The 13006-nt window shown below is 40.1% G+C and overlaps 1 protein-coding gene across 8 annotated transcripts in view; it reads left to right on the top strand.

The window, feature by feature from the left end:
- Nol4 (nucleolar protein 4) overlaps nucleotides 1–12790 on the top strand; it is a 362305-nt gene extending 349515 nt beyond the window's left edge. For 7 of the 8 annotated variants that reach the window (NM_001415694.1, XM_087593008.1, XM_087593005.1 and 4 more), the window contains 1 exon segment: nucleotides 10826–12790. In NM_001415694.1, coding sequence (NP_001402623.1) covers nucleotides 10826–11019 — 194 coding nt within the window. In that variant the 3' untranslated portion in view covers nucleotides 11020–12790. 8 annotated transcript variants of the gene reach the window in all.
- The last annotated feature ends 216 nt before the right edge of the window (nucleotides 12791–13006 follow it).

Genomic DNA, 13006 nt, shown 5'->3' with positions numbered 1-13006 from the left:
AATCACACCATGCCAATGTATTCATGGATGAGAAGCCTGATTTATATTTTTAAAATTGAATTTTTACTTAAATTTAAATTTTTTAACTTACAGAATTTTAAAATGTCAAATGTGAATACTATTATTTAGATTACTCCCGCCTCTTACTTCCCCTCTTTTACTCTCTGTGTCCTTCCCCATTCACTCTCAAATCCATGAATTCTCCTTTATTACTGTTATGTTCTGACATACACAAAAACACAAATATATACAATCTGTTAAGTTCATTTAATATTTCTTATATGAACATATGACGGTTAGCCCTCTAAGACTATCAGGGTCTTTTCTCGGGGGAATACCAATTCTATCTCTCTTCACCACCACTGATCACCCATAATTTCTTTTTTCTAACCTAGGGATGGGACCTTGTGGAAATGTCCCTATCTGTTCTGGCACACCAGCTGGTATTGACATTGTTTGATTTTGGAAATTTTGTGAGTGCAACTTCTCTTGTCCTACCTAAAGACAGAATCTAGTAGATAGCATTCTGGTGCTTTAAAGTTTTAGCCTTTCTTGCACAATGATCTCTGAACTTTAGGTTGTGTTGTTGATATATCATTTGGTGTCCTGCTTATAGGTTATTACCTTAAAAAGGTGAGTTTAGATATAAAACCTGAAGTACAAGTAGATCAAGACCATGGGGAAATGATGAAACGTTAGGTAAGAGTGTGTACCACTCTTGCAGAGGACCTGGGTTTCATTCCCATTCATTCTTAAATCCAGCATATTTAAACATATAGTTTAATATATAGCATATCATATGAGCACATAGTAGCAAGGTCTCACTATGTAGCCCAAAATTTGAAACTCTCCTCAGATTGCCAGGATTACAGATATCTGCCACCATGCTTAGTTCAAAAGCATAGAAGTTTTGTAAAGGCACATGTGGGAAAGTTTTGTATTTATAATTTCCACCGAGCTTCAATACTAAACATTCAAAATTTCCTCTGCTGTAGAGGAGATCTATGATCATATTATAGAGGACACCAGAACCAACCAATAAATACTGTCTGAATTTGATGTTCATGTTTGGTAGGAAAGGAATTTATGTTGATGAGAAAATGCGATGTTTATACTTCACCTTCCTTTTTCTATAACATCTTAAACGTCTCATGACTGTGGTGTGTATCTCGACTACTCTCCTCTCGAGTATCCAATCTTAAATATGTTTCATACTTTGTAAACATCCTATTCATTGGTAACCTGGTGATGATTCGTCCTTATTTATTAAGTAGAGAAGGGAAAATTTAATAATATAAGGAAGATTAAGGGAATGGACGCTCAGTCAAAAGAGGCTTTGATTATGGATTGACGAAGACTTGTTTTTAGACTGAGACATCAGAAGAGGTACAAGTCCCACTGTGGTGTATTCTCTTCAAATTTCCAATCAAGTCAAGTGCACTGGATGTGGAATGACAGCAAGTCTTACAGAGAACTATACAAATCAGAGTTCTGGTGCTGGAGAGATGTCTCGGGGTGGAGAGCACTATGGCTGCAGACCTAGGTTATGTTTCCAGCATCCATATCAAGTGTTTCATAATCATCTGCAGTTCTCGTTCCAGGGATCCAAGATCCTCTGTTCTCCCACGATTCTGTACATATGTGATGCACAAAAATGCATATAAACAGATATACACATGCATAAGATATATTTAAAATCACAGTCATGCAAATAATTGAAAAAAAGTTGAATTTGTATTATGTACTGAAAATAAACAATAATCTGAATTTAAACAAAAATTTGGGGCATTAATGACTCAGTTTGCAATAATAAAAAGAAGTGGTTAACCAGAAAGTAATAATTATTTGATTCCATGTACCCCAGTACCCTCATAAATTAATAAGTGGGGCTGGGGATTTAGCTCAGTGGTAGAGCGCTTGCCTAGGAAGCGCAAGGCCCTGGGTTCGGTCCCCAGCTCTGAAAAAAAAATTAATAAGTGAAAACTTAATAAAATCACAATGTGAAAATGACAGTCATGGTCATAGTCAAAAAGAAAAAAAATCATAGAACAAGAAATAAAAAAGGAAATCATGTTAGAAATAAATTAAAATTTAAAAGTTATATAAAGAAACTTACCTCTAGCTTTCTAATAATGCATATTCCTTCAAATATTGGCTACCTACGTAAATAGCAACCACCAAGGATTCTTTCACATGCCAGTAGCATTGGATTCAGAAGTTATCAATAATCTCTTGATAATTAGTGGATATAAATTTGTGCAATGCAACTAGGCTAGTATTTTAATACCTACCTGCAAACTATAAAAAGTTGATGGACTTTTTATATTTTAGAGTTGGTTTTCTTAAATTTATTGCATTGTGTGTGTGTGTGTGTGTGTGTGTGTGTGTGTGTGTGCGCGCGCGCGCGCACACATGTATGTGTATAATATAACATAGATACATAAGTCAGAGGACAACTTGTAGGTGTTCATTCACTTTTTACCCCTTGTAAATCTCAGGGCTCAAACTCAGGTTGTCATGTTTTGGGACCATCATCTTTACATACTCATTTACACTGTAATATCAATAATAATGTGTGACCATAGGGATGAGCAAGATCAGAAAAGCTGTAGCTTAACAGTGACCTATTTGTGTGTGTCATGTTTACAAGGGGTCGGTTGTGCTAGCTAGTTTTAAGACAACTCAATAAAAGCTAGAGTCATCATGAGAGAGTCTTCATTGAGAAAATGCTTCCATAAAATTAGTGTGCAGGTAATCCTGGTGGACTTATTTTCTTTAATTGATTGCTGGGAGAGGGCCCAGTCCATTGTGGGTTGAGCCACCCCTGGGCTTGTGGTCCTGGGTTCTTTAAGAAAGCAGACTGAAGGAGTACTGCAGAGAAAGCATGACAGCAGTACTCCTCCATGGTTTACACACCAGCTCCTGCCTCCAGATTCCTACACCGTTTGAGTTCCTGTCCTGATTTTCTTTGATAATAAACAGTGATGTGGAAACATGAACCAAGTAAACTCTTTCCTCCCCAAGTTATTTTAGTCATGGTGTCTTATCACAGCAGTAGTAACCTTAACTAAGACACTGAGCCATATTGCTGGCCCATGGTGTGTGTGTGTGTGTGTGTGTGTGTGTGTGTGTGTGTGTGTGTGTAGTAATTGCACATATTTGCAAAACAATGCATGCATTATGCAATGATCAGATCAAAGTAATTAGTATTCCCATCTCTTTATCATTTCTTTGATATCATCATTTTACCCGTTAGAAATGAAATATGATAAAATAAAAGTAAATAAGTCTGGAAATTACTATAAATATGCAATAGAAAGACCAACAAAATCAAAGTTGGCTATTTGAAAGGATTTAAGATTATCTGTGAAAACAAATCAAGAGAGAAGAGCAGAGCAAGATAATAAAACAGCGATGAAGGGATACTGGATTGTGGATTTGTGCCACTTAATAAAGATCCTACTAATATTAACTCTAAGAGAAATAGATTTCCATAATGAATCTCAGGAGACATCAAGTATTACTGGCATTGCAAATACCTTCCTATTCAAGTTTTCAGACCCCCTAGTCGTATTGAAAATAATTTTATCAAAATCAACAGACTGGATAAGATTAGTTTTAGGTGAACAAATACAGATCAGGGTAGGTAAGGGGGCAGAGAAAGTACCCAGCTCATGTTGTGATGCCTTAGTGATCCTACCAGAAAGAATAGCCCAGCTCAAATTCTGCCGCAACTGTATTTCTGAAACTCACTGGCTGTTGAATCCAGTGCTTTGTTTAGTGTGGTAGTTAAGTTATTGTTTACATTGGAAAACATTCTGTTATTGGTAAAAGAAGGGTCATTTCTGAGATGCCTGGGGTGAGCCAGCACTGTAGCTGATGCCTTATAGGTTACTCAGTGTAGCTAAAATATTGACTTTTTTGTTAATTTCTTCTACCTTTGGACAGGAAGGTACTAAATTGTCACCAGTGAATCCTTCTATCAAACCTCTGCTTCCCTTAAAAGAGAAGTGAAACTTAGCTTGTAGACAAAGTTAGCATCCAAATGGGTTGCTAGATAACAAACAAAGGCATTCCACTTACATTAGATTATTGTGTTTGACTGCAGTAGTCAAAGTCATGTCCAGAACAAAGAAATAATTGAAAATCTGGAGATTAGAGAAGGAATACTTTTGAAAGGGTATGGAAAATATAATCTTGACAATATCAGTGGTCACTAAAACATTCAAATAACTGGTTTCGGGTAGCTTTCATTGCCCCTTGAGCACTTACAATGCTTCTCCTCTGTCCCTGTTGTCTACTCCATATGTATTCATGGAATTAATGAGATTGAGGAGACTGAAGAACTATTCATAGACATGGCTTAAGTATTATGAAGATCAATTTCAAAGCTGAGAAAGGAGTATCTCAGTACAATCTAATATGGGATTGGTTAAGATATGAGGAGCATAGAGAGCTATTTGGAAACCACTTTAAAATGTATTGGAAGAGATTGCATAGACCCATTCATTAGGGTAATAGTAAGAGCGTGGTGGGAAACGCCTTCCTCTTTCACATGTCGTCAAAACCCTGACATCCTTAAGCTTAAGTCTCACCAGTTAAATCAGCTTCATTCTCGAGAATTACATCAGAAATAGTATCTGTGTAATGGGGCTGGGGGGTTATGATTGTATAGGGAGTGTGAAATTGGGATATACAGGTCGGGATCCTAGAAGACGACCTCAGGTATTGTCTTAGGGTTCCTATTGCTATAGCTGAAACACCACAACAAAAGCAACTTGGTAAGGAAAGGATTTACCTAGTTCATGCTTACACATCGTCAAAGGAAGTCAGAAGAGGAATTCAAGTAGAGTAGGAATCTGGAGCCAAGAACTAATGAGGAGACCATGACGGAGTGCTACTTACTAGCTTGGTCCTTAACTTGCTCAGATCTATGCTCATGGCTCTGCTTTATTAGACAACTGAGGACCCCCAGTCCAAAAATGGCACCACCCACAATGGGCTGTTCCTCTCCTTAACAACTGGATCTTAGGGAGGCATTTTTTTCAGTTGAGGTTCCTCATCTCTAATGACTCTCCTTGTGTCAGGTTGACATAAAGCCAGACTACAGGTATTGTCTTTTAACTGTGTCTACCTTTCCCTTGGGACAGAATCTTACTGTCCTACAGCTTACTACATAGGCTAAGCTGGCTGACCAGTAATCCCCAGGGATCTACTTGTCTCCACCTCCCCAACACTGGGATTTCAGTTGTCCACTCTAATGCAACTTTATGTGGTACATGTTTGGGTTTGGAACTCATGTCCTATTGCTCAAGTAGTAGATGGTTACAGATTGAACCATCTCCCTCCAATGTCACTATATTTATTTTTATTTATTTCATTATACATACAGAGAGAGAGAGAGAGAGAGAGAGAGAGAGAGAGAGAGAGAGAGAGAGAGGAGAGAGAGAGAGACGGTTGGCCTGCTTTCCTGTATATGCACCACAAGTAGACTTCATTCTTGTGGAGGCCAGAAGGACTTGGGTCCCCTATGACTGGAGTTACAGATGGTTGTGAGCCACTATGTTGGTGCATGGAATTGAATCTAAGTCCTCAACAAGAGAAACTACATTACTATAATTTTTAACAATTAATAGTAGTTAGCGTCGTCTTAAAAAATTATGGTTCTTTCTGCTGAAGTATTTTGAAAAACGGTGTCCTACCTAGTACAGCAACATCTGAGGGAAATTAACATTAAAACTCTATTATAAAATGAAGCAGTTTAAAGAATGAAACAAAAAAAATGTACCATAAAGTGGGAATGAACAGTTAACTGATAGATTCATTTTAGAAATTAAAATGGATAATTATTGATCTTAAATGGGCATCTATTTATAATTTAAATGTACATCAGATCTTAAAAAATGAATCATGGCTCTGTGTTTTGTACATAAGACTTAATTTTCTAGAAAAATTATAGGTTAACATGACATATCTTTAAGTTTTGATTCAACTTTAAGAATTAGCATAAAGAATACGTCCATATCACTTTGTCCCAGCTTAATGACACTTAAATGACTGTGGCCTCATGGAGGTTTGTAAGTGTCTGCCTTAGCTTTGTCAGTTGAAACTATTTTCTCTTTAAGCATATTTTTGGTCAATGTGTTTGGTCTTTCTGACTCACTAGCCCGACTCATCTATAACCATGTTCGCAGTAGTTTTGTCTTCAAAAATAAGTTTCTAGACTTCATTAATTTCAACATCTTTATCAAATTTAAACTCTTACTTTGTAATGGGCGTGCATTCTCAGTATACAATAGTTATTTTTTTAAGTTGAGCTGAATCAGTCAGACATAGCATTTTGAATCACTGAGGCAAAAATGAAGGAGCGGTGCAAAGCTGGAGGGGGAGGGGACTGTGTGAGTGAATGCTCATTCTACAGGGGGCTCTGTGAGTGCTCACTGGACCACAGCTGTGAGAGTGAGTACTCCCTGGACCACGGCTGTGAGAGTGAGTGCTCACTGGACAGAGCTGTGAGAGTGAATGCTCACTGGACAGAGCTGTGAGAGTGAGTGCTCACTGGACAGAGCTGTGAAAGTGAGTGCTCCCTGGACCACGGCTGTGAGAGTGAGTGCTCACTGGACAGGGCTGTGAGAGTGAGTGCTCACTGGACAGAGCTGTGAGAGTGAGTGCTCCCTGGACCACAGCTGTGAGAGTGAGTGCTCCCTGGACAGAGCTGTGAGAGTGAGTGCTCACTGGACCACAGCTGTGAGAGTGAGTGCTCACTGGACAGAGCTGTGAGAGTGAGTGCTCACTGGACAGAGCTGTGAGAGTGAGTGCTCACTGGACAGGGCTGTGAGAGTGAGTGCTCCCTGGACCACGGCTGTGAGAGTGAGTGCTCCCTGGACCATGGCTGTGAGAGTGAGTGCTCACTGGACAGAGCTGTGAGAGTGAATGCTCACTGGACAGGGCTGTGAGAGTGAGTGCTCCCTGGACCACGGCTGTGAGAGTGAGTGCTCCCTGGACCACGGCTGTGAGAGTGAGTGCTCACTGGACAGGGCTGTGAGAGTGAGTGCTCACTGGACAGAGCTGTGAGAGTGAGTACTCCCTGGACCACGGCTGTGAGAGTGAGTGCTCCCTGGACCATGGCTGTGAGAGTGAGTGCTCACTGGACAGAGCTGTGAGAGTGAGTGCTCACTGGACAGGGCTGTGAGAGTGAGTGCTCCCTGGACCACGGCTGTGAGAGTGAGTGCTCCCTGGACCACGGCTGTGAGAGTGAGTGCTCCCTGGACAGGGCTGTGAGAGTGAGTGCTCACTGGACCACAGCTGTGAGAGTGAGTGCTCCCTGGACAGGGCTGTGAGAGTGAGTGCTCACTGGACCATGGCTGTGAGAGTGAGTGCTCACTGGACCACAGCTGTGAGAGTGAGTGCTCCCTAGACAGGGCTGTGAGAGTGAGTGCTCACTGGACCACAGCTGTGAGAGTGAGTGCTCCCTGGACAGGGCTGTGAGAGTGAGTGCTCACTGGACCACAGCTGTGAGAGTGAGTGCTCCCTGGACAGGGCTGTGAGAGTGAGTGCTCACTGGACCACAGCTGTGAGAGTGAGTGCTCCCTGGACCACAGCTGTGAGAGTGAGTGCTCCCTAAATAGGGCTGTGAGAGTGAGTGCTCACTGGACCACAGCTGTGAGAGTGAGTACTCCCTGGACAGGGCTGTGAGAGTGAGTGCTCACTGGACCACAGCTGTGAGAGTGAGTGCTCCCTGGACAGGGCTGTGAGAGTGAGTGCTCACTGGACAGGGCTGTGACAGTGGCCAGTAGATAGGGTGCAGAAGCACTGGATGAATAAATATGACACACTGTTTCCTCACTCACCCCTGTAACATTAAAGTCAGGACCAGCAAACATTTAGTAAAAAAGGGTTTCATATATATTGGAGAATGGAATGGCTAATGAAGGTGAAGATATTACACAGTATCCGACTTTTGCATATGCTAATTAACATTGCATATGCTAATTAACATTGCATATGCTAATTAACATTGCATATGCTAATTAACATTGAACGAAACTATGTCTCCACCAGCTTAGGATATTTAGACTTTTATGATTGTAATCCTTGGGAGGTGAAGACAGAAGGAGCAGAAGTTTAAGGTTATCCTTTGCTAAACAGTAAGATCAAGGCTGCCCTGGGCTGTGAGACTATATAAAAAAAATGAAGAGAAAAAAGAAAGGAAAAGAAAAGAAAAATTACTAAAAACACTGCACCGATCAAGATTTATTTTATAAAGCAAATTCTCAAGCCCTAAGTACAGGCTGAGTAAGTGTTAAACTGGAATGTACATTTGCACCAAAACCAACGTGAGCCCCTGCTGAGCCCTGCCTCAATTCCAATATGGATTCATCAATCAAGCTTTAGGAAAAATCATCCAAAGCATTCTAGCTTCTAATATACCGGTACAATCAGGCGTAGATTTGAAACATCTACATCACAGAGAGGAGGATCCTTCCAACTTCTTTATTTATTCTTTTTGTCTTTACTTTCCGTGTGAGTACTGGACTTCTTGACTGTAAAGTAGAACCAGGTCAGAAGAGCGTTCACCTGCAGCCCCAAACACTAGTTATGCTACTATGCTGATTTGGGTGAGAGAGGGGGTGGAGAGGAGCTGAGAGGAGTAGAGAGGGAGGGGAAACTGTATTCAGGATACACTGTATGAAAGATAAATCCACTTCAATAAGAGGAAGAAATCCACTCAGAATGTTGCAGACAGAGCAGACACTTTTAATCATTTGTTCGAGCACAGGTTCAGTGACTTCTTTCTGCAAATGTGACAACCCATGCTTCTCTCTACCTGTCATGTCGATAATATGACTGTGTAAATAGCAGACCGAATGGATGATAAACCCTGCCTGAAAAATCAAAGCTTGGAAAGGCCATGACAGAAGTAGAAGTATGTTTCTCTCAGATGTCAGAGTTCTTTGTGAAGATTTGTGTCTGCTCTAATTAAATTCCAAGTGAAGCTCTTTCTCTCTCAAGAGACCTCTGCCTCCTTCAGGGATGATGGCAGAGTGGTTGGGTATCGACCTATCTTCCTCATGCCCCAAAAAGAACTATTTGGGAATTGGCATCCTTTAGTTTAGCCCATGAAAGGAACATCCTTGTCTGAATGCTTCCCCAGATTTAGGATATGTTAGAATGCTTCTGTGCAATGTTGCAGAATCATTGCAACTTGGGGTCATGGCTGTCCTGCTACGCTTAGAAATACTGTACTCAATTACTTCTAAATTTAGGAACTCTCCCCAAATCTTATGAATTTTAACAAATGCTTGCTGAATTATAAAAGCAAACATTTATCTATAGAAATTTGATATGAAAAATATTTTTAGTGCTAGCGTCAGGACTCATGATTTTAGACAACTTCGTATCATGTTTCATTTTAAATGACTAAATGTCCTGCAGAATGAGAACCACCAGACTCGGGTTGAATGTATAAGGAAATGCTATGGACATCTGACTGCGTTTTGTGCAAATACAGATACAGCTCAGTCATAAAACAGGGCTGCCAACATCCAGGATCTCTTCAGGGTTATTGCAAAAACTGCTTTCTTGCTTCCTTTCAAAGTAAAATTTAGTCTAACCTGTTAAAAAACGAATCCATCCTTGATATAATAATTAAGAAAGGTCTCAACCGACTCCTTAAAAGAAAGAAAAATGGAAGGAAAAAAGAAAAGGAGAGAGAGAGGGAGGGAGGCAGAAAGGAAAGAAAGAAGGAAGGAAGGAAGGAAGGAAAGAGAAGAAAGAAAAGCTTAACCCACGTCTTTAAGTTGTGCCTTGAACTTTGTCCACTCCAAACACTGTTCAGAAGTCTCTCAGCTCACAGCATTTAATTCCTTAAGGGGCTGTCATAGTTTCTTTACATGTTGCTGTAGTGTTATCCTGGCAGAGTCTCTTAGAAAAGAAGGGGTTTATTTGAACTCACAGTTTCAAATTTCTGTTCATCTGTGGTAGAAGGTCAAGGGAGCAGGAATTTGAAGCATCTAGTCATATCCTCAGTCAAGTAGCAGATATGCAGGAACCCCTGTGTGCATGCTTACACTCCTTTCTCTCCATTCTTACATGGTCCAGAGCCCTGCCCTCGAAGTGGTCCCCTACCCCAGCATTCAGGTTAAAGTTCCACATGTTTACCCACCCACAGACCAACCTCATCTAGACAGCCCCTCATTGAGACTCCCTTCCTAGGTATTTCTTGATTGTGCCAAGTGGACAAAGTATTTACACAAGACCTACACAATAGCAAGCCAGTCAAAATGTCAACATGGAGAGGAGAAGTGCTCACACAGCCTACCCATGGTGGGGAAGCTCTTGGTACCACTGGGTCCAAGCCTCAGTAGATGGGTTTATATCCATGCCCATGTCCAAGCACTAATTGGAATCAGAGGGCCTTTTAAAAAGGAAATCAAGTTGCAAGGGAGACATTGTTAATAAATACAGCAAATAAAAATATTTCCATTTCGTCATCTTAATACTGGTACAGTGAAGCTTCTGGAACATGTGGCAGACAGACAGAAAGTTGAAATCTGCTAAGAGCCGGTGTTCAAAGGGTTCATGTCTTCCCTATAACAAGAAGCGATGGCTGGAGGCTGTCCGGGATACCTGGAAAAAAAAATTCCTCTACGCACATCACACGACTTTTTAGTCTTTCAGAGAGCAGATGCATTTGATTATAGAGGCCACAGGTTTCTCATGAAAGCATTCATGAATAAATGCAATCATAATTTGATGGGCATTCACATGTGAGATGTTAGAACAAATACTATTCCCATCTTAATTTTCGATTCTTTTTGTCTAGGACCCACAGATCTGAGCATGAAGAGGCAGCTGGCGCCTGGCTCGGGATCTTCCAGCAGTTCAAACCCCAGACCTCAGCTCAGTCCGACAGAAATCAACGCTGTGAGACAGCTTGTCGCCGGGTATCGAGAATCGGCTGCATTTTTATTGCGTTCTGCAGATGAACTGGAAAATCTCATTTTACAACAGAACTGAGGCCAACGATGTCTGTACTCACTGGGTTCTAAATTTGCGGTTTCCACTAATGACACTTGATTTTCCAGCAGAGAGACTCCTAGGCTTGCTCCACAGTCTTTTAAGAGAAGCGTTTCCATCATGCCGTGTTGTCCTTGATCCATACACTGGTGTGTTGAGGAGCGTCACAGGAACTCTGGTCTTGAAGTACTTGAGATGTTCAAGTGTGCCCAGCCTGTTGCTTTTGTTTTAGTGTGTCAGCATAAATATCATAAGCAAATTTTTAAAAGGCTGCATATTCTCAATTCAAGGATTAAAAATGAAGAAGCTCATGGAATAAAAAAAAAGCTCAAGATCCAACTGAAATATTAGTGGAATTTTCTACTGACTCATTGGACTGAAAGCTGAAGTATCTGGGGGGAAAAAGCCAAATTTCTTATTGCTACAGGATATGACAACAATGAAAAGGATCTTGTATTTTAAAAGAAAAAAATGTAATTTTTATAAAAAGAAAACTTGTTTTTCATTCAAAATGGTCATTTTTACTTTGGTAACTTTTTCATAGGTCCTAAAAAGAAAACTGTTTTTGAGAAACTATTGTAAGTACCCTTTCCGCATCCCTTTTGCCTTCTCCTCTTTCCAAATTCTTTCTACAAAAGAAAAATAACACTCGATGCTGGAAAACCCTTTGCCTACTTCCTGGAAGTCGACCCATCAGGAACTACTTCCAAGAGATGCCTCCATTTCTGTCCTTACGCCAGTCTCAAAACGCCCACGCCCCACGGCAGCTTACCACAGCAGTTTTCATCCCAGAATTTTCTAAACATTATAAAAAGACGTGTTGAAAACAAAACCCCAACACATCACTGCGTTCCCCAGAGCTGCTTGCCCCAGGCTGTGCTACCCAGCAAGCCTCCAGAGCAGCGACTCGATGTAGATGACTGAATGTTACTGAGGTTGCAAGTGACAATCTTAAACTTTGCACTCTTGTATGTACTTCTCATTTCTTTTGGAAACAGTTTCCAGGAAAGGCTGTTGTTGTGTCTCCTGGTATGATTTGTAGCATTTAAGTTTTTGTTCTTTTTTATTTTTATTTATTTATTTTTTTAAATTGAGAGCTCTCAGCAGATAGAGCTAGATCTGAACAACGAACTCTCTCTCCCCTCCGTCTCCCAGGCTCGGCCATTTTCTCCACTTCTAGTGTTAGACACAACCCTGAGTGGTATTTTCTGTGCACTGAAGCAAGCCTATTTTTAAGATATTTAAGGAGAAGTACTTTAGTTCATACTTGTACTATTTTCCTTTCTGTTGTTTAGCTTCGGTTGAATTACAAATTCTTTGTGCATTCTTGAATTTGCCTTATTTTATGTAAAATCTATGTCATTCGGGTTTTGACAATGAGTTGAAGGCATTAGTGATATCCCTTACCTTCTTGTTACATCTAGTTTTCCAAGTACTGACTGTGATTGTGACCAGGTAATGTGCACTTTTTCTTGTAACTGTGGACATTGCTATGCTTTTTTCTTCTTGTGTTTCTAGAATTATTGTTCCTTACAGTTACGTAAACAAAAATACAAAAACAACAAAAAAATTTTGTGATACTGTTGGTGAATATAATGTGAAAATCTTATTGAAATATGAGTATTTTGGAAATACATAGATGCACAAACATCTTTTAAAGGTGTGAATTTAGAGTTTGCTTATTTAATGAAAATTTAAAAATTTGAGGGCTGGTATAAGTTTTCTCTGTTTTTGTTTGGTTTAATAAAAGATTTCTGTGTTAAAGAAACAATTCTGAAATCGTATAAACTTTGTTCTGTTTTCTGTGGTACCGAGGGTCAAACCTCAGTGTAGACCTGACAGTGTATGTCAAGCAAGTAATCTAACCAAGGAATGCATCTATAGCTGCTTATAGATTTTGGTACTTAATTATCAGTTTCTGTTTAAAATATGAAATGCAGTCTTGTGCCTACATTTGAAAAAAATAATATTCCAATTTTCTCCTAAA

This window comes from Rattus norvegicus, chromosome 18 (assembly GCF_021556685.1).
Source record: "Rattus norvegicus strain SHRSP/BbbUtx chromosome 18, alternate assembly SHRSP_T2T, whole genome shotgun sequence".
NCBI lineage: Eukaryota > Metazoa > Chordata > Mammalia > Rodentia > Muridae > Rattus > Rattus norvegicus.
The sequence above is the reverse complement of the archived record's forward strand: the minus strand, read 5'-3'. Positions and strand labels throughout refer to the sequence as shown.